Source organism: Hippocampus zosterae, chromosome 7, assembly GCF_025434085.1.
Source record: "Hippocampus zosterae strain Florida chromosome 7, ASM2543408v3, whole genome shotgun sequence".
Taxonomy (NCBI): Eukaryota; Metazoa; Chordata; class Actinopteri; order Syngnathiformes; family Syngnathidae; genus Hippocampus; species Hippocampus zosterae.
The window spans coordinates 14,697,685-14,725,041 of NC_067457.1; the positions used below are offsets into that span (position 1 = coordinate 14,697,685).

At 41.3% G+C, this 27,357-nt stretch overlaps 1 protein-coding gene across 5 annotated transcripts in view; it reads left to right on the forward strand.

Moving 5' to 3' along the window:
* Positions 1–3,310: 3,310 nt before the first annotated feature.
* phf14 (PHD finger protein 14) overlaps positions 3,311–27,357 on the forward strand; it is a 115,296-nt gene continuing 91,249 nt past the window's right edge. For 3 of the 5 annotated variants that reach the window (XR_007963216.1, XM_052071055.1, XM_052071059.1), the window contains exons 1-9: positions 3,311–3,435; positions 5,122–5,232; positions 13,388–14,124; positions 14,308–14,443; positions 18,185–18,344; positions 20,563–20,674; positions 23,325–23,462; positions 25,907–26,053; positions 26,139–26,409. Coding sequence is in view for 4 of the 5 variants with exons in the window: in XM_052071055.1 (XP_051927015.1) it covers position 3,435; positions 5,122–5,232; positions 13,388–14,124; positions 14,308–14,443; positions 18,185–18,344; positions 20,563–20,674; positions 23,325–23,462; positions 25,907–26,053; positions 26,139–26,409 (1,813 nt within the window). In the remaining variant the exon portion in view is untranslated. Of the gene's footprint in view, positions 3,440–5,121; positions 5,233–13,387; positions 14,125–14,307; positions 14,444–18,184; positions 18,345–20,562; positions 20,675–23,324; positions 23,463–25,906; positions 26,054–26,138; positions 26,410–27,357 lie in introns of all 5 variants that reach the window. The other 2 variants (XM_052071058.1, XM_052071057.1) reach the window with 2 other exon arrangements.

Sequence of the window (27,357 nt, forward strand, 5' to 3'; positions counted from 1 at the left end):
TTATTTTTGTCATTAACCCTTTCAGGGACAACAGTTACTGCAGTGAACCGTTTATCATGTTATCAGGTTACAGGGTTTATGAAAGGGTGACAATTGTGTTCTGCATGCGACTTAACGTCTGCCATCCACAAACCTTTGTTAGACTTACAGTACAAGGAACTTCCCGCTAAACTGATTGACCAAATCAGTCTGCAACAAATGTCCGTGCGATAAACACAAAATCATGTTTCTGGGCATTGCAAATAAGTTTTATGTTCGATTTGGCCTATTTTTTTAGCCTCTTATAAAATATTACTGTTTTTAAAATGTTTTGAGTGATACGAGAAATGTACCAATCAGAGTGAGTTCGGAGCTACAAAATCTCTGAGTTTGTCAGAAGGACATAGATGAGTACCAGGGTGAGCTGAGTCCATGAGATTTTTACCTGCCCTTGTTTTAGTTCTTATAGGGCATGTGAGACTTCAAGATTAGGTAGGGACGTTGATCCTTTCAACAGGACTAACCGTTGGTTGCAATCGGATTTTGTCCTTCTTTGTGGCAGCACCAAACCAGACTCTTGTGGCCAAACAGAACCGATTCAATCACTTCTGTAGAGAACTGCCACAACTGCTCCATTTTTAAAAATAGTGATCACACATTGTACTTTCATAGCCCTATTTGGACACTTAAAGGCGCTTACGTTACAGTGTAGGGGATAAACAATGACAACGTGGGTAAAATGGGTTATCACAACAAAGAAAAAAACAGAGACAGCAAGAGAACTCACTGGCTATGTCTCAATGATGTCTTTGCAATTTTGTGTCTGCCTCCATCACCTAATACTTTATTATTATTATTAACTGCATTTTTGCTCTTTATTTTCCTCCCAGGCGATGATGGTGATTTAAGTTGAGGGTCCTCTGTCTGGAGCTGATAAGCAACGGCTAACAGTCATTGCTGATGGATGAACTCAGGTTCACCAAGGTCTTCTGAGTCACGAAACATCCAAGGCACACTACGGTTCGGCTCGCAGTTTACCACGGATGCCACACACTGTGGGGGAGGGGGGGGGGGGGGGGGGACTCACGTGTCTCACATTCTGTCTCGGCTTTCTACAGATGAAACATGGATGTCAGGCAGCTTTGGAGTGCTTTTGTTGCCCGGGCAAAGTCAAATACAGCTCTCCTGTGCAGTCTGACTAAAGTTAGTGTCACTCAATAGGTTTTTTACAATATTAGTTTCAGTCTGGACTTTGACGTGTCCAATTACGCACTTTGTGGTTTAGTTGTGCTCCCCCTTATTTATTATGGCCAACTCGGTTTCTTATATAGATCGTGAGAGGTAACCATGACAAATTGTTAATAGTTTATAGATCTCGCCGGCAAGTGACTTTTGTTCATCCCCCCCCACGTTTTCTCACGGCCATCCTGTTTTTTCGACATTGTCCTGAAACAGGGTTGCAGTGGCCACTGGGAACATTGTGTAAACATAGCCCAATTCACATTGCCCAGTTCTGGACAGAAACATAAAGTAAAAAAGACGAAAGACAACAAATGGCCACATAAATAACCCATTTTTAACTGATAAATATTATATTAAATTATTATATATAATATAATATATAATATTATATTATAAATTTAAATGCAAAACCCCGTGGAACTAGGAGGCTATATGTCAACCGATTCATAAATAAAATGGAATTCAATTACTCCGGTTCAAATGAGCTTTTAAACCAAATTTGACATGGTTAGGCCTTAATGTAACGTTTTTATTTTCAAACCCGTGTGTTGTTGCTCTCGCTGAAATTGCTTCTGTCCTATCTTTCATCTAGCTGACTGATGGCTCTGTAGGGGCAGCTTCTCATAGGTTTAACCCCTTGCACAGATACTGCAGTAAATTTCTTGCTGCTTCTGCAAACACCTAAATCATACGTGAAATACACATTCTGTCTTACTCTTTGCCACATGGTTGCTTTTTGCAGTACATTTGCTCTGTTGGAAACGTCAAGCATATTTTGTACAGCTTTTATTAGCCAACCACTCACTGAGGCCTCACCTTTTCATGCATGTGGGAATGATCCTAGGAACTATCGTATTTTCTGCACTATCAAGTGCATCTAAAAGCGTTAGATTTTCTCATAAGGAGAAAGTGCGCCTTATAATCCGATGCGCCTTAAATATATGGATCAATATTCTGATTTGGGCAAAACCTGTGAATTATTTATATGATTTTTTTGGAAACAATATTTTTTCAGGTGAACTGCACAAATGTATCCAGTCAATGTCATTAACAAGAATTTTTCAACATGAAGCCACATTGAAATGAATGTGTCATAAACGGTGGGGCAGGACTCCAAAAAGCTGGCAGGATGGAGGAGCAGGGTGAACTTAACAAACTGTATTCACAAAATATGAGGAAACTAAATCCGGAACAAACAAAATCCTGTGTACAGCAAGGATCCAAAGTAACAAACAAAACCGATGGCAGAAGCAAAACACCAATAGGAGCAAAGTCAGCAACAGAAACAGCGACAGCAATAATAACAGAAACAACGACCTGACACTGAGTGGGCGGGCCGTGAGTCCTTTAACAGAAAACGTACTAATGACATAATGACCAACAGGTGTGCCGCTGCAAGAGGAGCCCTACAGCGCCATCTCTTGGTCCCAAACAGATCAACCCTGACAGAATGAGGTCTTTCTGAAACAATGTACGTAAATGACAATTGCGTCTTTAAAAAAACCTCACCGATATACTGTAAGTTTTTAAGGAATCAATTTATTGTAGCATAGATTAGGTTGCAGATCCTTAAGGACCTTTAAAATAACATTACGACTGACCAACCAAAATACTGTATTTTTTAAAGGGGCTTGCCCAGAGTAACGTGACGTCACGGGAAAGCACGTCAAGTCAAGTACAACTTTATTGGCAAATGGCTGTATGTGCAACATACAGCACAAGTGAAATTATCTTCCCTCTCAACTTCCCAACCGCACAGCCATCAAAAGAAAATAAAATGACAAAATAATACAACACAACACAAGACACAGACAGTCGTGCAATCTTAACCAATTTTCCTGCATGCACTTTGTAGTTTAGATGAAAGAGGCGCGAATCAAAATGTCCTTTTCACCAGTGGCTCAAAGATGTCATGCTGAACGATATTTACTGTTTCCGTGTTTGGATTACATGTCTTGCCTTTTTAAAAACATTACTATTGCTGTGATTTTACATTTTTATATTACAATTTTTTTGGGGGGGTGGGGTTACCCCGGTCGGTTTTTATTAAATTACCCAGTTAGAGCTCTACTGAGCCGTGAGCTCGGCAGTCAGTCCCTATGGCAACAGTACCCAGCCGCTACGATGACGTCACTTCTGTTTTCCATTGTCCACGCTTGCTGCCGAGGGAGACCTATCTTCGTTTAATGTAGAAATACGAAAAAACAGTCCAAAGTAAGTAATCAAGTCCTGCTCTCTACAATCGTTTACCGGAAGTGGCCTACGACCGTGCCACATTTTTCAAAGACAGGATTAGCGCTGTCCAGCTGCATTGTTTGAATTAGCTGTTAGCCGGCTAAAACATGCATTCTCGGAATAGGAATTAGTCGCTGCTTTTTTTTCCCCGACTGCCGTTGGTGTTCACTGGAGCAGCATTATCCCACCTAAAGTTTTTTTCTTGATGATCATACATATGTGCTCAATTTTATTCATTACTCTGCCGGTAGTTTACCCACGACAGTTGCTAATGCTGGCTATGTTGTGGTTAGCTTGCGTAACCTGATTGGTTCACCAATGTGATAGACAAGAATAGCGCACGAATTATTGTCGTACAAATAATTGTGCAGGTTGTCGTGAATCGTCTTCGTTGGTACACCGTGCACGGTCATGCGAATGTTACCAGCGCGGTGCTCAAACGAAAGCTAAAATGCGTAACGTTAGCTGAGTTCTCCTCAGGCTGTAATCGAGTGTGTGCATGTAGGATGCACGTCAACATAGATTGATGGCAGTTCAGTTGCCAGGCTATAACTAAAATATTAATTTCTTAGTTTGAACGTAATGTTGCTGAAATGCAAGTATAACACTCAACGTAAGTACATTTGCGTTTACAACAAAGAAACAATCTTCTTCTTAGTTGTAATTTGTAACACTATTTCTTGGCGTTTGGCCTCACACTGTTTATTGTATTACTCTACCATTTTAATTTAATGCAGAGTCAAATTTTAGTCAATCTTTGAATCTACTCTCAAAATATTGAATAGTGGCAGTCCTAACCTAGTCATCGCATAGATTGAGGATTGTGACATTATTACTGATCCTCCAGAGATGTACTTGATTAAAAGTGTGCCACGGAATAAAAACATGAACTTCATCATCTATCTTTGACAGTCATTGTGACATTATGACGGAGGACATCAATCAATGTGCATTGTGGGATTACGTGCAATCCAGAATCCTTGAAAGCACACAATTGCAGTGTTCAAACATGTTCAGTAAAATTTGAAGTGATTCTCCAACTCTCTCTTCAGTACCATATCTGATTTTATACGGGTAAAATGTGTGCAGATGACACAAAAATGGTTCAAAATCAGACCTACCTGTGGCAGTATTTTGTCGTTTTGAAATAATCAACCCTTGAATTCCCTCTCTGCGAAAGCATTTGACTTTCCTTCTTTTTCACACACTTTACATAAAAACATTGTTCTCATCACACCAACCAATGATGCAACTTGGTTTGGAGGCAAAGCAGCTTTACGTTGCAGCATCGTACAAGCCCTGTCACATTCAGTTACATTTGACATGGCAGTTCTCTGGGCAAACACCTACTGATCACTGTAACGGGGCCCATGCTCAAGAGGGGTACCAGAAACTCAAACCAAGGGTCATGGGTAGAGCAAAATAAATTTCTAATAAGCTCTGCTGCTCATACCACAGTGCATTTTCCTAATGCTTTCTTTTGCAACTGATTACAGTTAAAAAGAAAACAAAGAATAGATTTGCTTGGTGCTAATTGGTTATTGATTCAAAGAGACCACAGAATATTTTCTGGGACAGCTAGTTTCCTACCACTGCTTTTATTGTAAAGCCATCATTGTAAAAAGTGAAAACCTAACTATGTTTTCTGCAACTGTTTCATGTTAGTGGACCGTGGTTTAAAGCGCCGTCAGGTGAAACCGTTGGCTGCTTCTCTTCTCGATGCCTTGGATTATAACAGCTCAGATGACAGTGACTTTGAAGTTGGAGATGCCTCAGGTATGCATTCGTTTTCATAATCGGTTCTATTTCTTTGAATGCAGTCTTCCACATTGCTGCACAGTATTATAGTGTAACAGGACATGCTGAGGTTTGCTGCCAAATTACTAGTCTTGATAAAGTCAACAATTTTTTTCATAATCGACATTTGTTTATTTTTGAGTCTTTGTCGTTCTGTTCGTTAATTCACAGGCACGATCGCGATATTGTGTGGTAGCTGTGATGTAAGTGGAAGAACAGTCGTACAGCTAACTGCCAGCAATGGAGCTTGAAAGTTTGGGAGCATTTGCCAAAAAGGATGCGATGCATAGCCTGCAAGGTGGTTCGAGGCAGTGCGACAGTGGCGCACAAACATACCAAAAGGATGCACATTGTGGCTGATACAGTTTTTTTGCTAGCTCTACGTTAATCTTATATTAAGGCAAACAATGAGGATCACATTAAAATCTATAAATTCAATAACCGTATTTTCTGCACTATAGGGCGCACCAAAAAGTCTTCCATTTTCGTAAAAGCTCACGGCGCGTCTTAAAATCTGGTGCGCCTTGTGTATGGTCATTAATACGTCGACCCCAAAATGGCTCCTTGCTGGAGACATGCTTTCAATGTTATTAACTTGCTGTTGGTTCAGTGAGCTGTGTCACTGCTTTATGAAATAAGTTTTTGTTGCAGCTCTGAAAAAAGGAGAGCAGTGGTGTTGTTTTTTTTCAAACGCACACTTTATGAATGGTTTTCACCGTCTCAACAAATCCAGGTACGTCTTTGTGCCTTCTCTTCTTCCGTTCGACTCGAGAGGCGTTCATGACCGCCTCGGAAAAACGTAATTGAACCATTCCTTCAATAAAACTATGAAAATTGAAAATAAAGTATCAAAAAAATATTTAAATATCCAGTGTGCCTTTTAGTGTGGAAAATAAGGCAACTTTCATTAAAATAATTTTGTAATTTATTCACTGTAATCAAACGAGGAAGTCACAAAATAAATTCTATGACCCCACTACAGAATTTATTTTGTAATTTCCTCATTTGTGAATACAGTCCACAACAAAGAAATAAACACTTCTGAGACAGTCCAGTCTCCTCCATTTTATTTCTACTCGACTGTATTTATAGAGCACTTTCAAACAGCCATTGCTGCATACAAAGTGCTGTACATGGAGCAACTAACATATATACAACAATAAAACAATAATCAGGAACAAAGATGGTAGTAGGCACCAAACCGTAAAACTAAGATCAAATTTACCGAAATCTGATTTTTCTGTTGCAGCTACGGGGCTATCAAATTTATTTTGTGATTTTCTGTTTTGATGGATTACTGTATTTTAAATTTTCATAATTTCATTGAAGTCATCGTTAATTTGTTTTTTTTGGAGGTGGTCATAAACGCCTCTCGAGTCGAACAGAAGAAGAGAAGGCATCTAGTGGATGCATTGTAGATTGCGCCTTATAGTCCAGTGTGTGCAATATATGAAAAATATTCAAATTTAGTTTTGTGCGGTAGTCAAATTTAGTGCGGAAAATGCCGTAACTTTCATTTAAATAATTTTGTAATTTATTCACTGTAATGTAAAAACCACGGATACTGAATAGAAGACTGGATACGTCAGTGCGCTGGAGCAATTCCTTAATCGACGTGCTGAACTCATTCATTCCCAAAGACGTTTTTAAACGTCTTTTCAGACTTGGTCCAGAATTGGCTGGTACTGAATGAGTTAATATGGCCGCCACGTTGGTGGGTGCAACGGTCACATCAAAGCCACAACAAGTTCACCCATTCATCCAGCCATTTTTGACGCCGCGTATCCTGAAGAGGGTTGCAGGGGTTGCTCGAGCCTTTCCCAGTTGACTTCAGGTGAAAGGCGGACTATCGTCTGAAACTGGTCACCAGTCAATCGCAGGGCACTTGTAGAGAGGAGCAACCATACACACCCACGTTCACACAGTCACTGAGTGGGAAGCGATCTCACACTGCCTGCACACAAGTCTGGCAAGTGTATGATTTGTTATAAATAAATCATAATGTGGTCATTTCTCATCCGACTTTCATGGTTTTTTTTTGTTGTATCACATTCTGTACTTTGATGTTGCAGAGCATGTCAGTACAGAACATTTCAGAGAAAAAAGCACTAAAAAAAAGCAATGAAAGTTACTGTATTGCAAGTTGCCTTGTTGTGATTGCACGGAATTGTTTGTAATGCTCTGCAGTACTGTGCAGGCAGTTTTGGTTTTTTTTGTTTTGTTTTGTTTTTTTAACAGTGAATTGTGTCCTTATCCTGATTGGCTAAGGGACTGAGCAATATGAACAGTCTGCGCGCCTCATCTCTGTACAGTTTGCCAAATTGACCTTTGCAAATTTTTGGTCTTTGGTGGTCTGTCAAGGAGGGGAAGCTCAATTTTGGCCTACATCATAAAATGTGTCCGTTTATTTATACGTGAATTCTGCTCTCCGTTCCTTAAAAAAAAAAAAAATTAAAAGGATGCCTTCACCATAAGATCGGTGATTGGCTCATTTTGCTGTCAATCAAAAAGAGAATCAGCCTCCGACAGATCATCCAATCATCATGCAGAAAAGCTCAGCGTCCGGGCCAGCCGATAAACGGCCACTGCCCATTGACTCTCAGAGACGCTGAGTGTCCGATGGGTGGGCCAAAACCAGCATTTATCCAATGACTCGTCTCGTTTCAATGCATTGGGACAACCTACACTGAACTCTCTAGACACCCAGCGTCCGTGCGATCGACGCTCAGCGTACACACAGTTTAAAGCACAGTGAAGCTGTGGGAATGAATGAAAAGATAGTCTCGTCGTAACCAGTCATAAGAAGCTTATTCGGAATAAAAGTTAAGCGCGTTGTATCGCATATTTAGTCAATGACATGTCCACATAATTGTATGTACACACATATATTTGATCACTTTTTGACATTTTAGGGGAAGCTGAGCTTCCCTTGCAATCTAAGAGCAATCGTCCCTGCATTGTACACATAGTTAAAAATTGGATAATAACTGTAAAAAAGCTGACGACTTCACGGATTTCGCCTATCTACCTTTTTTGGAACGTAACCCCCGTGATAAATGAGAGTTCACTGTACACCTGTCCGAAACAAGTGACAAGACATTGGGAATTTAAAACCACCAATGTATCAAACTAAAGCAGAGCAGTACATGTTAACCCAGATAAAATTAGCCCTGGTTTGTAAAAAATGGTCTAGGATGAAGGATTTTAGGCCACTTTTTATCAGAAATTGACCTCCCAGAAATCGGTGTAAGTAAATGGGAAAATTGTAATAATTCTAATGAACAAATGTTGGCTTCAATATCTGCTATGTTCATCATTGAAAGGCGCTTATAAATAAAATTTATTATTATTATTATTATTGTCATCATCATCATTCTCATCCGCTTATCCGAGGTTAGGTCGCAGGCAACATCTTAAGCAGGGAAGCTCAGACTTCCTTCTCCCTAGCCACTTTGTCCAGCTCCTTCTGATGTGAAGGTACACATTGGTCGTGGGAGTTGAATTTCCTCTCATGAGATAATAAAAGAAAAAATAAATATTTATTTTCCTTTTAGAGGCATCAGTGTGATTTTGGCAATAGCTGAAGGCAGGATCGTCGGTTTCATTACATTACTGTCATGTCAATGCTAAGGATGTGAATCTCAGCACTGAGGACGATTCGATACATATCTCGATCCCCTACCAGCGATGCGATACTTAAACGATACATGGAATTTTCTGGCGACACGATGCGATACGTTTCACCGTTGTCACGATACGATACACATTAAGTTCAAATCAATGCGATCCGATACGATACAATGCAATTTGTTGCGATATTGTGCAATTAAATATGATGCAAATAAGCAAAGAATTTTTTTTAAAAAAAAGATGGGATTCAGTATGGTATTACAAAAAGGATACCACTTTATTCCTTATAAACAGTAGAACTTATAAAACAACTTATTTAAGACCTTTCACAATTGGGTTTTGTGCAACGAAAATGTAAACAATTTGGCACCTGAGACTCACAGCTGTTGCTATAGTGTAAACAAAAACAGACTACTCTCACCGAGTGTCTTATATAAAATATTTATATCTATAGGACAGAAAATAAAATACAATTTAAACAACATGGCAGTCAGAGGCTCAAAGCTGCTGTGTGTATTGTAGCATAGACAGACCCCTAAGTGTCTCAAAATGAAATGTCCAAATGAGTCAAAAAAAGAAAACATCTTTCTGTAAATGCCACTCTCATTATCAACATCTCACTTCATATGGCACTGCTTCAGGTTTTTTTTCAGGAAGATTAGTTGGTCCACATGTTCAGGAAGAAGCCGACTGCGCTCTGCTGTTATAATGTCACCTGCTGTGCTGAACACTCGTTCAGAGGGAACACTTGTTGCAGGGACGGACAAATAGCTCCTGGCCAATTTTGAAAGCAGTGGAAGATCTACTTGTTTTTTCCACCACTGCAACACGTCACCATTGACATCTAACCCATCCCTCCTCCTGTATTTTGTTATTTCTTCCATAGCTCTCTCCCTTATGGTCTTCTCTGGTGCTCTAGAAGCAATGAAACCTCCAAGCAACTGGTCCATAGCGGACTTCTTCTTGGGAGGCTGTGGCTCATCATCTGGAGTAGACAAGACAAAGAAAGACAGGACAAAAGAAACACGAGTCAAAACAATATGTCTACAATACTATCTAACACCAACAACAACAAAAACAGTATAATGCACATCCTCCTGGTGCTGATACAGGAACAGGAATCATAAACAATAGTGCAGCCTCCTAACTCACTTGGCAATGCTCCAAATTAATTCACACACAGCTGTGCAAACCAATAATATCAACATATTAAACTAGTTATTAGTTAAATACCATATGACTGCATTACAATACCATCATCACACCTCTTTTCAAATCAATGAACTATTATAGATAACATAACCAATTCCCAAAACAAACCTCTCTCATCTTCCTCCATCTCCTCCACATCATTTTCATTGTCCTCCTCCTCCCTGTGGCCTCTCCCATCACCTTCTGCCTTAGCTACCTGGCTCTCATCATCCAGCATACCATCAGCCCTTGCCTGACAATCACCAGAGCAGAGAGCAGATGAAATTATCATCATCATCCTCTAGAAAAGCCAACCTGGACAAGTGTTGAAAACTAGCATCAGTGTTGATTTATTTTCCATGTGAAAAAATACATATAATATAATTAGAACTAAAAAAGAAAACCCTCAAGTGAGATGGAAAATACTAAGAGTAAAACTAAAACTAAAACTATTTTCCATGTGAAAAAATACATATCATTAGAACTAAAAAAGAAAACCATTAAGTGAGATGGAAAATACTAAGAGTAAAACTAACTGCTGATAATACTGTATTGTATTTCTTACCATATCCTCCACTTGTTGTGCCATCTTCAGGAATATCACATCCTTTGCAGTGTTGTCAGCATCCATGAAGTGCAGGTCCTTGAAGCAGGGATCAAGGGCCGAGGCATTGTCGAGGAAGTCTTGGATGTAGTTGTAATGAGAATCAAAGTCCTGTCTGAAATTTTCTTTCATCTTGCCATTTGCGGCTAGATTGCTGTGGTTTTCTCCAAATTCTGACCGTAGTTTGGCCAGTAGTGGGGAAACGATGGAGATAGTGGGGGTCTTTTCCTCACTGAGGAGCTTGGTTGCCAATTTCAGGGGGGACATCAGTTTCACAATTTCTGGGATTACTTTCGTCTCATCATCTGAGAGGGGAGGCAGTGGTTCTCCCCTTGGCTTAATTTTCCTTAATGCTGCCGCCAAAGCAGCCTTCTGTTCCCAGTAACGCTTCAACATATCAAGGGAACTATTCCACCTTGTGGAAACATCATGGATTAGCTTGTGGTGTGCCAGACCAAAGTTGTGCTGCTGATCACTGAGAGCATCGGATGCTTTGGTACTTCTGTGAAAAAATGTAACGACTCTCCTTATTTTCACCAGGATATGTTTCACCTGGTCTACTGCAAATGTTTTTTGGGAGGACAAATTAAGTGTGTGTGCTATGCATCGCACATGCGGCTTCATTTCTGCGCCAGACCCCGCCAGTATCATGTTAGTGGCATTATCCGTGACTAACGCTGGCTTCTTATTGCCAATGTTCCACTCGCGGCAAATATCGCGCAGTAAGTCCGCAAGGTTTGCTCCGGTGTGCGACTCACGGAAAGCTCTGGTCTGAAGAACGAAGTTTTGCATTTCCCACTCGTTGTCAACGTGGTGTGCCGTCACTGTTATATATGAATCAGTAGCGCAAGATGTCCACCCATCCACTGTAAGTGCAACTCTTTGCGCACTGTTCAGCGACACAGAAATCTCACTTCTCACTTTATTGTACAGATCGGGAATATGTTTGTGAGTGACCACAGACCTGTCTGGTATTTTATACCTGGGTTCCAAAACGTGCACGAGCTGTCTGAAACCCTCGTTCTCCACCACGCTTGTAAGGCTGGAGGTCTTTGCATATGAAATAAGCAGTGGCCTTAGTTAGCCATTGCGCGGTCACAGTGAGTTGCAAGGGGACTCCCAAAATAAGAGGCTATTTTCTTCTGTTCCTGACCTGGTTTGCTATGAGTTTCTCCGGTGTCCAACGAGGAACTGGGCGGGGAAGCGGGGGAGCGGGCGGGAAACTTTTCGGTGATGTGGTGCCATCGTTTTAAGTGGGTCTGCATATTGGTGGTGTTGCCGTTGTATGGCTTCTTAGTGCGGCATTCCTTGCAAATTACGAAGGTTTTATCAAGCTTTCCTTCTTTTTTTTCGAAGCCGAAGTATTTCCAAACATAGGATTTGAATGTTGCGGGTGCATTAAATATAATAGTTTCCTCGCTGCTGCTTGCGCTAATTTCCATGTTTCGCTAGTTGTGTACCGTCCGTATTCAACACAAAACGCAAAACAATGATGGTGCATTCATTGCGCCTAGGAAAGGGCAAATGGGCAAACGGCGCTTGAATCGGATTTTACCGATACTCACCAAATGCATCGTGATGAATCGCGATTTCACCCGTCAATCGCGTCGTACCCAGTAAATGAGCCGATGCACTCGAATCGCGCACGTGCGCATCGATGTATCGATTAATATCGATTATTTTCCACACCCCTAGTCAATACTGGTGGATTTTATTATGTGGACCAATATTTCCATTTCAATTTTAAAGGAATTTCACCACTGTCTGCAAATTAAAATACACAAAGAGGTAATAAATACAAAAAAAAAGCCTTCTGGCAGGTAAGAGCTATCGTCATATGATCTGTTTTGCGGCAAGCATTTCACACTGGCACCGTATTTTCTGCACTATAAGGTGCTTCGGATTACCTTCAATGAATGGCCTATTTTATAACTGTTTTCATATATCGGGCGCATTGCATTATAAGGCGCATAGAAGCTACCATGGTGGCTGTGGTTGCGCTATGTATCCACTAAATGGCGCTACACCACAGGAATACATTACCATACAATACAGCTTTATTTATACCAGGGGTGGCCAACCCGTGGCTCGCGAGCCGCATGCAGCTCTTTGGCTGGTTCAATGTGGCTCCCGGGCTTTCACATGACAAGCGTCAAAAACGCATCGGCAGTGGCGCTGCCATTCAAACAACGGCGCTAAGGACAGCAGAATTTATGATGCCAGCCTATCATCAATCACGTTAGTTGATTGATATACAGGGCAACCAGTCAGGTGACAACTGAATCATCGTGCATGCGCAAACAACGGCGCTAAGCGCTAAGCTGACGGACTGGTCCCAAGTCGACCGCGAGGGTTGGGAGGAGGAATTTGTCATTTTCAAGTTGGTGTGTGACATTTACAATAAATCTGTCTGAGCAGAGGTCTCTGTGTCTGCGTGTGTGTGCGTGAGGAAGGTTTGTGTGTTTCTGTGTCCATGTGTATGATGTCGCTCTTTGCAGTAACACAGCAAAAATAAATAAATAAATAAAAAGGCTCTTCGTCACTGACTGGTTGGCCACCCCTGCTCGACAGTCTTGAGAGAAGTGAGCTGAGACCATGTTTAAAGGGGTCTGGATGATTGTTCGGGCAGCTAAATCAACCGAGTTTTAAAACACTGCAGAATCCAAACGTCGAAGTTTGGATGTCTAATTTTCCATTTGTCTTGTGTAGGATCGGATGGAACAGGCAACGGCAGTGATGAGGATGGTTCGAAACCAAGTGCTGCAGGTTCGGAAAGTGAATCGGACAATGTTGGGTCTGTAGATAACGGTACAGATGAAGAAGGGCCCAAAGATCTGACCGCTGAGGACAACCTGGCTGAAGATGAAGAGAAGTCAAAACAGCAAAGCTCCTCAGATGCCTCGGCGAAAGACACCCCCGCTGTCAGCCCACCCAAAAGCAGACGAAAGAGCAAGAAGGTTTTGGAGCTTGAGTCCAGCGCAGAGGGTGGTAGTGCCTCGACTTTGACGTCTGGGCCCGGAAGCGATAATGCTGATGAAACTGAGCCCAAAAAATGGAACTTTCGCCGGAACCGTCCTCAGCTTGACTTTACAACCATAGAAGAGCTGAATGAAATGGATGACTATGACAGCGAGGACGACAACGACTGGAGACCTGCAGCAGGGAAGAAGAAAAGCAAGGCTGCCACCCAGAAAGGCGGCACAGAGAATGATGGCGCCACTGCAGATGACAATGACGGTGATGACGACGACGACAAGGACGATAATGATGATGACGACGACGATGATGACGACGAGGATGAGGACGATCAGGAAGATGATGACGAAAACAACAGTAGTAGTGAGAGTGACAAGGAGGCGAAGAAACCCCAAAAAAAGGCTAAGAGTACCAATGCTTTTGACGACGAATTAACAAATGACAGCATGTGCCAAGGAAAAGGAAATGAGGTAAGGGTATCTTGGTTAACCTGTGCCTTTATGGAGGTGTTTGTACTTTTTAACATGCCATTTTTGGAGGCTATGTACGGTGGATGTTGGATTTTTCAGTTGATTAGAAGGGTTCAGCAGTGCCACAGTTGACCTGTTTTTTAAATTTTTTTTATTTTTATTTTTTATTTTTTGGGGATTCAGCAGGATGCTTTGTTAGATCGGTCCCAAACCTGGAGCGCTCAGCACATCCTCATCTGTTCAGTTTGCCTGGGAGACAACAGCGAAGATGCAGATGAGATCATTCAATGTGACAATTGTGGTGTTACTGTGCACGAAGGTAAGATTCTCTTAATTCTACTTTATTTCTATGGATTGTTAAAATATGAAGTAGTTGAAGGTGCTCTTCACATCGGTTAGCAGAATCCCTGGTGATTGTCTTTTGGGACTTTCACAAAGTGGTTCTGAACCAGAAGCTACCGAAGTCAATCCATCCATCCATCCATCCATCAATCCATCTTCTACCGCTCAGCCGAGGCCGGATCGCGGGGGCATCAGCTTTAGCAGGGAAGCCCAGACTTCCCTCTCCTTAGCGACTTCTTCCAGCTCTCCCCGGGGAATCCTGAGGCGTTCCCAGGCTGACATAGTCTATGGGTGACAATGTCTCTCCAGCGTGTCCTGGGTCGTCCTCGTGGTCTCCTCCCGGTGGGATATGCCTGGAACACCTCACCAGGGAGGCGTTCAGGAGACATCCGAATCAGATGCCCAAGCCACCTCATCTGGCTCCTCTCAATGTGGAGGAGAAGCAGCTCGACTCTGAGCCCCTCCCGAATGACTGAGCTTCTAACCTTATCTCTAAGGGAGAGCCCGGACACCCTGCGGAGAAAGCTCATTTCGGCCGCTTGTACCCGGGATGTCGGTTTTTTTGGTCATGACCCATAGCTCGTGACCATAGATGAGGGTTGGAACATTGATCGACCGGTAAATTTATAGCTTCGCCCTTTGGCTCAGCTCCTTCTTCACCACGACAGACTGATACAAAGTCTGCATCACAGCAGCACCGATCCGCCTGTCTATCTCTCGCTCCCTTCTGCCCTCACTCGTGAACAAGACCCCAAGATACTTAAACTCCTCCACTTGGGGCAGGATCTCCTCCGGACCCGTAGTGGCCAGTCCACCCTTTTCCGAGGACCATTGTTTCAGGTGCTGATTTTCACCGAAGTATTGTTATTAAATTCTTGAGACGTTCCAGACCAATGCTCCATAGTTGGGAGCCGTCTGCTGTTTTTTTCATTGATTTTTGTCATATGGTGTTTGTTGTCCCCCGTGTAGACCCGTTGTGGAATGTTCTCAGCGTTTTGGCTCTGACATTCGTCGAAGTAAAAAAATCTGTGCTTGATGGTTGTGCCTTCTCAGCAGCATGACTCAATCAGCACTGATTTTAATGGGGGGAATGTCGGCGCTATTTGAAAGACAAAAATAGCAACAGTTTTCTTCATGTTAGCAATATTTTTATTCCCGCCACAGTGGAGGGAATTTGGCCAACAGGATTGGACTTGATCATGCTAAACAAAAATGGACAGTTTTATGTACCGTATTTTCCACACTATAGGGCGCACCAAAAAGTCTTCCGTTTTTTAAAAGCTCACCGCGCGCCTTAAATCAGGTGCGTCTTGTGTATGGTCATTACGATAATATGTTGACCCTGTATGTTACACATACAGTACATTTGACAATAAAGTTGTATCCAATCCAATCCCAAAATGGCTCCTTGCTGGAGACATGCTTACAATGTTATAACTTGCTGTTGGTTCAGTGAACTGTTTCGCTGCTTTAAATACGTGAAAAGGAGAGCCGTGGTGTTGTTTTTTAAAAACGCACGCTTTATTAATGGTTTTCACAGTCTCAACAAATACAGGTACGTCCGTCTCCGTGCCTTCTTCCGTTCCACTGCAGAGGCATTCATGATCGCCTCTGAAAAACGTAAATTAACGATTCCTTCAATGAAACTACGAAAATTGAAAATTATGCATTGAAACAGAAAATCAAGCGAGGAAATCACAAAATAAATTCTGTAGGGGGGGAATTTATTAATGAATTTATTTAATAAATTCCCCCCCCCCTACAGAATTTATTTTGTGATTTCCTCGTTTGTGAATATACAACAAAGGAATAAATCACAAAAACCTCTGAGACAGTCCAGTCTCGAACCTTTAACTAACATCTGATCGTTCTGTTGGAGCTATGCTCAAGGAAATGCCAAGGGTTGGGGGCTATAGAATGTATTTAGTGATTTCCTTGCTTGATTTTCTGTTTTTATGCATTATTTTCAAAGTTCGTAGTTTCATTGAAGTACTGTAATCGTTACTTTACGTTTTTCGGAGGCGGTCATGAACGCCTTGAGTCGAAAGGAAGGAGTGCGCCTCCATCTAGTGGATGCATTGTAGATTGCATTTTATAATCCAGTGCGTCCAATATCTGAAAATAATTAGAAAATAGACCATTCATTGAGGTGCACCTCATAATCCAGTGCGCCTTTTAGTGCGGAAAATACGGTACTCTATAATTTGTGTTGATTATAAGTCCTCACTGTATACATCAATGTCAATAATATACTTCCCATTGCTGTATATTTGTGATAGACCGATTATTAGCTAGACCATTTATCGGGGACGATACTTGGCATTTTGGTGATTATCTGCATTTGCCTTTTTTAATTACCGTATTTTCCGCTCTATACGGCGCATCAACTGCAGCGGTTCTGAAGGCTCCATATAAATAAAGCTGGATTGTGTTGTATTTCCTTTAGCATAGCTCCATCTAGTGGATCCATAATGCAACTGCAGCCACTATTGCATTTTCTATGTGCCTTATAGTGTGCCCAATATATGAAACGGTTTTAAAATAGGCCATTCATTGAAGGTGCACCTTTTACTCCGAAGCGCCTTATTGTGCGGAAAATACGGTAATGTGACAGGTGACAAGCAATCAATTATAAACAGGGTAATTTTGGATCTGATGGCCGCTGCAAGCCTCTTTGTCTGCTGCGACTATTCTCCGGGACTGGCCGGCCCACAGTACCATCTGGTTGGTTGCTTGCTCATGCAGTAGGTCATAGCCAAGACATGTTGTGACCTTCAAGTGATCCATCCATCCATATAGCTCTAGTATTCATTAATTCATCGGAAGGGTGGAGCTTAGCTGTCTTTGGGCAAAAGGCGCGATACATGCCTGACAGATCCCCCTGCCATTTGCAACCGTTTAAGTGAATCTCACGCGCGCACACACACACACAACCAAAACAAAATAAATAAAAAGAAATAAATAAAAATTATTGTTACAGACCCTTAACTTTTATAAAGGAGTTCAGGCCATATTGAGACATTGCAAATGTTCTCTATCAGAAAGAGCCATGCATGCACCAAAAACGTGTCGAGCTGAATAAATGACTATGCTACAATTTTTGCTTTTGATGGGCACTTGGACTCTAGGAAAGCACCCGGTGGGCATGTAGAAAACTTCGATTGTGAGAGTTCCTCATTGCTCAAAATGCCTCAAGGATAGTAGACTGAATTAGAAGTTAGTGTTATCTCCCCAACAGAGGCAGACTGCCCTCATTTGTAATGACGACCATTCTCGCATCTGTAATCGCTACCATAGCAACCGCATCACCATGGCAATGGGATCACTGACCCCAGGAAATTTGGAGAAGGATTTTCAAAGGATTTTGCTTTTGTTTCTCTTGCTTCTGTATAGACTTCAATTATTTACTCAAACAATTTGTGTTGCTGCAGGGTTAAATGAGATTGGCAGGTTTAAATTACCAGAAGGATCCGGATGCATGGCGAGGGATTCTAATGTTTTTACATGCCAAGGTTCCTCCTAACACAAATAATTTGGTCAACAGCTGAACACTGTCGGCGTCCCAAAAAGTTGATAACAAAAGTAATTAGTAAAATGAAAGCAATTAGCTACCATTTGCTTATGAAAAAGAGTAACATTAATTGTACAGTGTTGCGATTTTAAAAAGATTCTGTTACGTTTGTATTGGTGTCACATAAAAGATTTTCTGTACTTTCAGGGTGTTATGGCGTTGATGGGGAGAGTGACTCCATAATGAGCTCAGCATCAGAGAACTCAACAGAACCTTGGTTTTGTGACGCCTGTAAGAATGGAGTGATGCCAAGCTGCGAGCTTTGCCCCAACCAGGATGGTATCTTCAAAGAGACAGATGCCGGGAGGTAGGGTACGCTGGCAGGAAGACCCATCGGAGATATGCCATTTCGAGGTCGCAAATGAAATGTATGCAAAATCAAATACAAATGGTATCGTCTGGCATAGGTTGTTTGAATTGTACTTATGTTCAGCTCCAGAACAGAAAATGTACTTAGGGATGAGGCTGGTAGAGGAATGAGAGGAGGAAGAGGATGGAGAGTGAAATAAAGGGAATAAGAGAAAAGAGTGTGTTTTGTGAAGTGTGGAGACTTCAGCCACGTTATCGCTGATACTGCTCCTTAGCCAGGCTGCAGCCAAATTTACTACTTCAGTAGAGCATGAAAAACACAGCAAATTAAACTGTGAAGCGGTTGCTTGCTCGAGATGGATATCTCTATATTGGACTTTGGATTCTCTTCCATTCAATCTGCATTTGAAATTGTGTGACACCAAACTAAAGTCTGGGGCAACCAAAATCTTTGATTGAATATTTCATGTCTTAAAATGTAAGGATATCCCGATTCCATTGTTATTTAGAAGTGTCTGTCTAATTTGTACCGTATTTTCTGCGCCATAAGGCGTTTCGGATTTCAAGACGCACCTTCAATGAATGGCCTTTTTTTTAAAACTGTTTTCGTATATAGTGTGCACTACATTCATTATAAGGCACATAGAATAGAAACTGCAATCGTGGCTGCGATTGTGTTATGCATCCACAAGATAGAGCCTCGCAAAAGGGAATACAATACAATACAATACAATACAATAAAGCTTTATTTATTCAGAGCCTTCACAACTGCTGCAGCTGTAACAAAGCTATGCGAACTGGTCACAAATGCGGACATGAAACATGAATACAAATGGTATTACAAAACAATAAATAAATGACAAATGTTTTGAAGACACTTGATGAAGCAAAAAGGTACACAAATCGAATGGGCTCACATCTACAAGGGGCTAAATAGCCTTCAAAGTCTTGCTATTATCTTTGTTTCATAACGGCTGCGCAGAGCTCACAGAGTACTTGTCTTTTTGAGTTTGTGTTGGCAAATGCACATGTCAATTTGTGTCGGGCAGAACCCTTTTAGGTTACAATTGGTTCCTGCTAATAATCATCACTAGATGGCATAGGAACACTAACATGGAAACAATCAATGGGGAATATAAAGAGAGTTACAGTTTCTTTATATTAGGCGCATTAGATTCGAGGGCGCACTGTCGGCTTTTGAGAAAATTGAATGCTTTTAGGTGTGCCTTGTAGTGTGGAAAATCCACTATTTATCATGACTCGGTGCGGCTGTGTCGTTGTTTGCTTCGTGGTCAACACTGATCATCTACAAAAAAAAACACTATTAATTAATTGCCTCTTCAAATGTAATCAGCGTGGCACTATCTTGATTGTCATAAAATAATTCACTCTTGTTTAACTTGTTTTTGACGTTAACTCATTCAAATTCTTCACATTTGCGAACCTGCTGCGCTTTGAACTCTGTGGATGCCATTCAGCCAGTTTGGCCAGACTCTCCTCTCTCTTTGGCAGGGGTGTCCAAAGTCGGTCCTCGTAGGCCGCTGTACTGCCTGTTTTCCAGCTCTCCCAGGAGCAATACCCCTGATTCAAATAATCCAGATTGTTCTAATGCTGCTTCATAGCTGGCTGATGAGCTGATCATCTAAATCAGGTGTGTTGTAGTCCAGAGAGAAATCAAGCAGGACAGTGGCCCTCCAGGACCGGAGCTGCACATGCCTTCTCTATGGTCAGGGCGGCTTTAAATCAGGCTTTGCAGATGTAGTTTGTCATATATTTAGGCTTGGTCTAACTGTCGGCCGTGTAAAGCAAAATGATTCCATCTCACTGGGTGCCTTTTTTCCCATGGGGACAAGGGGCCTTTTTTTTCCTTCTTCTTCACACATGCTCTGTGTAACGCTTTTTGCAAGGCATGGGACACGCACTGTCGCTGCAGATGCACAAATTGCTGTCTGTGTTACTGTAACTTATAAAGTGCCACCACTAAAAATACCGAAATGTTCCATTGTGGAGTATGAAACTCAGCCATTGCTGTTACATTTGACAAATCCCCAGGATTACTATGTGGTTTTGTAAACATTAAAAAGTCTAAAAGAAAAATAATCTGATCATTTTCTACCATCTTTTTAAACAATATGCTTACACACAGTTGTACCTTTGAATTGTACTTTCTCTTAACAAATTTCAGCTATGTTGATGTTGTTCTTCAATCTTTACAGATGGGTGCATGTGGTATGCGCACTATACGTTCCCGGGGTTGCGTTTGGAGACATCGATAAACTACGACCAGTGACTCTCACAGAGATGAATTATTCAAAATATGGAGCCAAGGCAAGTCATTTTTCCATGTTGATGTTCAATGCTGTAAAAAAGCATTTTTCCCTTTTCTGATTTCATATTTTTCCCCATGCTTTCACAGTTTCACATGTTTCAGATTAAGCAAATTGAATGTCTTGCAAAGACATCTCAAATAAATTTACAAAGCGATCACTCCTCGGCCAATGTTATTTATTTTGTAAATGAGTGCCATCTGTCAGCTATCAAAGTTCCTCAAACGTGTACGTTTTGCCGATGACACCACTGTTTGTATGCTTGGCTAATTATTTGTAATGTCCGCTGATACCGTATTGGCCCAAATATAAGACGGTGTTTTTTGTATTGAAATGAAACTGAAAAAGTGAGGGTCGTCTTATATTCGGGGTCTAGACATTATACCCATTCAACGACGCAAGATGGCGCCAGATATCAATGAAGTGAATGCTGAACTTGACTCCCGGCCAAAGTGAACCCCTGCCACGAAGAATAAAAATACAAAAAATAGCGGTAAGAAGAAAAACTGAAGAAGATAATAGAAGAGATAGCAGAAAATGGTGAAACGTAGTGACAATCTGGAGAAAAGTGGGTCGAAGATTGGCCAGGTTAACCGGCAGCTGAGAAGTTCTGATGTCATTTACATTTCAAAAACCAGAAGCCATTCATTTACGAATGTGATTGCACTTTAGATTAAAATGAGGCAAAATAACGTACTTATAATTTTTCTTTCAAATATGTTGTTATAATCATTTGTTTCAGATGTACTGTAATTATTTTCTGTATAAAAATTAATTTGGTGTTCACAAAGTCTTTTTTCAAACTTGAGTCTTGAAAAAGAGGAGGTCGTCTTATAATCAGGGCCGTCTTATATTCGGGCCAATACGGTACTATTTGCCTACTAGATGGAGATGCGCTTTCAGAGTTGCATCTGACTGTTCAAAGGCAGATAAAAGCACACAGTTCCATATTAAATGTATTGCACATTTTTGCAAAATGCCAATATCGCGATATTTTTTCGATATATTGTACAGCCCTACCCTGAATCACAATTTGAGTCTCAAGGACTTCACTTGCCCACAATTGACAAATATGACCAACATCCCCTGATTTTCTCCCCACATGAGGGCAAAGAAAACATAAAAAAATAAAACATCTCTGGAGAGGGGGGGAAGAAGAAACATTGAGAAGGTACCGCAGATGGGGGGGGAATCCACCTTCCAGGATGGCCAGGATGCAATGAATGCGGAGTGTGCAACATTTAACGCAAGAAAGTGTGGGGGTTTCTTCCCCGTTCTATGAAATCCAAAGGAAAACCAAAAGGCAGTGTGGTTTCAAGTTAAAAAGCCTACAGTTAACCACCCTTCTTTTGTAAATGCAGTAATTAACTGCCAGATTAGTGGTTCTCAGACACAGTCCCCCGCAAGCGCCCTACTTCTTTACAACTGAATAGAATATACATGAGGAATTTTCCACTGAATGGAACATTGGCCTACAAAGGCTTCTTTACAAGGGCAACTCTGCAACTCCACTTTGTGTGATGTTAAAAACAGCAAGTCCACCCCCCCAAAAAATAAACAGTCCACAGGTCTTTTTAATGCTTAGTCTGCAGTAGTGAGGCAGTGATAAATCCAGTGATTCTCAACCAGTCTGCCGTGAAAAAGGTGTGCTGTGGAAAATGATCCCATGTCATTTATTTTCACGAAAACATTTTTTTTTGTTTTGTTACCGTATTTTATGAACTATAAGGTGCTTTGGAGTATAAGGTGCACCTTCAAGGAATAGCCTATTTCAAAACTGTTTTCATATATTGGGCGCATCGCATTATAAGGCGCATAGAATCTAAGCTACAAAAGTGGCTGCAGTTGCTACGCTAAAGGAATACGATACAATCGTCACTTTCAGACTTGGTGCCAACTACTGTAAACTCCTGAGGCAAGTCAAGAAAGACATAAAGAACAAACACAGGGGTCATCAGTCAGAAGGAGTCGTCTTGGATCATGACATCGCAAGGCCTCACACAATAGCCTGAACGGTGCAGACCATCAACGAGCTGGGCTGGGAACTGCTCCCTCATCCCCCTTACAGCCCAGACCTTGCCCCTTCAGACTTTCACCGCTTTGGTCCTTTAATAAAGCATTCACGAGAGACACGAAGTTTGAAAGTCAAAAGTGTTGTGAGCGTTTGGCTGAGACAGCAGTCCAAAGATTTTTACCTTGAGGGAATATGGAAGCTTGTGCACAGATGGGAAAAGTGTGTGACAGTGCTCAGTGGCGTAGATAAAGAGACTTTAACACCATATACGAGGCGCATCGGATTATAAAACGCACTGTCGGCTTTTGAGAAAATTATATGCTTTTAGGTGTGCCTTATAGAACGGAAAATGGGGTCCATTTTATATTTACTTGGAATTAGTTTCGTAATATATTAAAATTGGTTTGAATATTTAAAACATTTAAGTGTAATTAATATGCAAAAAAGAAAATCATCAATGGGGCAAATATGTTTACGTGGCAAATCCAGTTGGTCTATCATATAATTCATTCACTGTTTCACTTTGTCTTTGCGAATTGATTTTATTTTGTATATTCCTTCGTGGACAAACTTAACCAAGGAGCGCAGTTTGTTTGTTTGCACGTAATCAAAAGCAATTGTTTTTTCTTTCTTTTAGGAATGCAGTTTCTGCGAAGATAACCGCTTTGCCAGGACTGGTGTGTGCATCAGCTGTGATGCAGGAATGTGTCGGTCCTACTTCCATGTTACGTGTGCACAGAAAGAGGGGCTCCTGTCAGAAGCTGCTGCAGAAGAGGTGGGGAAAAGAAGTGTGTGAAAAAAAACAGTCCTATAATCTTGGAGGTCTTCCAGTCAGGTTTCAAGATGATACATAGCACGGAGTCAGCCCTGTTACGCGTTTCTAATGACATCCTCCTGGCAAATGACTCTGGAGACCACGTGCGTCTACTTTTATTGGACTTAACTGCAGCATTTGATACAGTTGATCACAGTATTCTGCTGACTCGTTTGCAGCATTTGGTGGGCATTGGCGGCAGTGCTCTTGAGTGGTTTAGGTCCTATCTAGCTGACAGAACCTTTTGTGTCTGAGTCACGCACTGCTCCCCTGTCATGTGGTGTTCCACAGGGCTCAATTCTGGGGCCTCTGCTGTTCTCGCTGTATCTGCTCCCATTGGGTTCCATCTTAAGGAAACATGGTATTCCCTTCCACTGCTATGCAGATGACTGCCAGATCTATGTCCCACTGAGCAAGAAAGACACCTTCTCTTGAAGGCCACTCCTATCCTGTTTGGAAGAAATCAAAACCTGGATGGCACAAAATTTCTTCAAATTCAACGAAAAGACGACCGAGGTGATATTGTTTGGTCCCAGTGGCCCTTGTACATTCCATCCTGTAGACCTGGGCCCCCTGTCTCCTTATCTTAAGTTAACAATCTCGAACTTGGGCCTTAAACGGGACAGATATTTCAAACTCGATCGGCAAATTGGTGCCGTTGTTAAATCCAGCTTCTTTCACCTTAGACAGCTGGCCAAAATAAAACCTCTCCTCTCACATGAACACTTTGAGACAGTAATTCATGCCTTTGTCACATCCCGGCTCGATTACTGCAATGCCCTGTACTTTGGAGTCAGCCAGTCCTCCATTAAGCGCCTTCAGCTGGTCCAGAATGCCGCTGCTCGCCTCTTGACTGGTACTCGTAAGAGGGAGCACATAACTCCTACTCTGGCATCCCTTCACTGGCTCCCCATTCCTTTAAGAGTTATTTTCAAGATCCTCTTCTTTGTTTTCAAATCTCTGAATAATCTTGCGCCACCTTACCTCTCTGAGCTCATCCGCCCCTACACACCTGCCCGGCGCCTCAGGTCTGTGGACCGGCCTTTGTTAGAAGTACCAAGAACTAAACTGAGGCTCAGAGGGGATCGAGCCTTTTCTGTTGCTGGTCCCTCTCTCTGGAATGACCTCCCACTGAACATTCGGCAAGCCTCTTCGCTGCCCATCTTTAAAGCCCTCCTCAAAACTCACTTGTACTCTTTGGCGTTCGACTCAGCATGATTTTACTGCTTGGTGCTTTCTACCGCCTTTATTACCATTTCGTCTTACTGTTTATTGTGTATGTTAAATCGCTCCATGTACAGCACTTTGTATGCACCGATGGCTGTTTGAAAGTGCTCTATAAATACTGTTGAGTTGACTTGTTGACATCTGCCTAAACCAGAAACAACACAACCAAAATCTGTTATCTAAACTAAATTGTCATTTAAAAAAACTAATTCAACTCAAATGAACAACAAACTCAAAACAATAAATATTTAATCATTAATAAATAAATTTTGCTACTGCAAGAAACACCAACACCAAATATGTCACTTGACATATGAATATAAATGAAGAAAAAAAATATATATATGTTATGAATTCTTGTGCGTAGTAACAACCTTTTGATGAGTTGCCTAATTTAATGTGATTTAATGATGTCCTTGGACCCTCCTCAAAACTCACTTGTATTTTTTGGCATTCGACTCAGCATGACTTGGATTCGTTCTTGGTTTTACTGTTTGGTGCTTTATACCGCCTTTATTACCGATTTGCCTTACGGTTTATTGTGCATGTTAAATTGCTCCATGTACAGCACTTTGTATGCAGCGATGGCTGTTTGAAAGTGCTTTATAAATACTGTTGATTGACTTGACTTGACTATAATACCTCATGTGAATAAAATGAAGAATTTAATAAATTAACTAGAAACCCAATTAAGTTATCTTCTATTGAAAGTACATGCCTTATCAATTGGACAACTGTTTGTCAATTTAACAATACTGCCAAGTTTGAGTTAATTAAATAAGGTATTCAAAATGAGGGTCCAAATTCGAGAAGAGGAGAAGAGGAATGACAAGGACGCTGTATGAACACATGCCTATCTATTGACACACATGGAGACAGATGGTAGAGGTCCCTCTTAGCCAATGGGATGCCAGGATGATGCTCCGTGGTAGAAAATGGGAGAGCAGCTACAAGTATGTTGCATTCAGGAAACCCGGAGCTGCGAGGAGCAGGCCACACTGTATTTGTACCTTTCATGTCTTTAAATTTCTTTCATAACAAGCGGCAATATTTTCCTGTTGAGGCATTTCGTAACTTGGAAATTTCGTATGAAGAGACGTTTGTAGAGGTACCACTGCACTTATATTTTTATGTGTTTGTAACATTCAAATTAGTGTCAATATTTTGTGATCCAATAGGATATTGCCGATCCATTTTTTGCCTACTGCAAGCAGCATGCAGATCGCTTTGATAGGAAGTGGAAAAGAAAAAACTACTTGGCCTTGCAGTCTTACTGTAAGGTGTCTCTGCTTGAGAGAGAGAAACAGCTCACTCCTGAAGCTCAGGTATGATGGCAGATATTTGATGTAATGTGAGGCCCTCCAGCAGAAGATAAAAAACACTATATGACTTCTGCATTTGCGCCCACAGGCCCGAATCACAACCCGCCTGCAACAATACCGCACAAAAGCAGAGTTGTCCAGGAACACCCGACCTCAAGCGTGGGTGCCAAGGGAGAAGCTGCCGCGACCTCTGACCTCTAGTGCCTCAGCCATCAGAAAGTTAATGAGAAAGGCAGAGCTAATGGGGATCAGCACAGACATTTTCCCGGTGGACACATCTGACACCAATGCGAGCATGGATGGTCGGCGGAAACACAAGCAGCCCGCGCTCACCGCGGACTTTGTCAATTACTACTTAGGTAAGAAAATATAGTACTTCCATGAACCCAACGTTTTTTTGTTTTGTTTTTTTTATAATCATTTTGTTTGTAAAAGTAATGAAAAACAAACAAAACACACAGTCAATGTCAAAATACTTCTGGACCTAACTGTAATCAAAATATTATAATATCAAAGAAACTGATGGTGCAGGGTCTCATTTGCTTAGAGCTTACTATTCTGTGTAGCTTGTGGAGTCTCGATTTCCAAATGTCATGAATTCTTGTCTCACAAAATGTTTCACCCCCCTTAAATTTTGATGCCAGATGAGGCAGAGATGCCATACCTGAGAACCAGTGGCGAGCTGTGCATTTGAAGCTTAGGCCTTCAGTGACGTCACATACTGTACATTAACACAATATAGGCTCGTCAGGCAGCACTTAATTTCAGGAGCATTTAAAACAACATCAAGTATGCATTCACAATTAAGAGCAGGAAACTAAATTAAATTTACATATATTGTCAAAAATAAAAAAATTTAAAAAATACTAAATAAAATGCCACCCAAATTACGCTGTGTGATCATAAACAAGTCTGTCCAATAAATTGCGCAATGTCGCAGTTTCATATAAGACACCAACCACACAATAACAAAACAAACTATTCTTTGAAAATAAAATTAACAGGTCATTTGCATTTTGAGAATAGGCTATACAACAGCAAATAACTAAAAACCTTGAGCAGCTGAGGTTGAACGCATTTTAGTGCACAAAGCTGACTACAATGCGGCACTATAAGTTGCAGGTGAGCTGATTTATTTGACACATTTTTGTATCTTTGTCATTTTATATCGTGACCATTAATACTAACAAAATAAAATAAAAGGAAGAAATGTAAAATAAAATTCATTTACTCACCAATGTCGTGCCTGTTCACTGCGCTGCAGATCTACGCGAGTGTCCCCAAACATTTTAAACGCACCGTAGCTT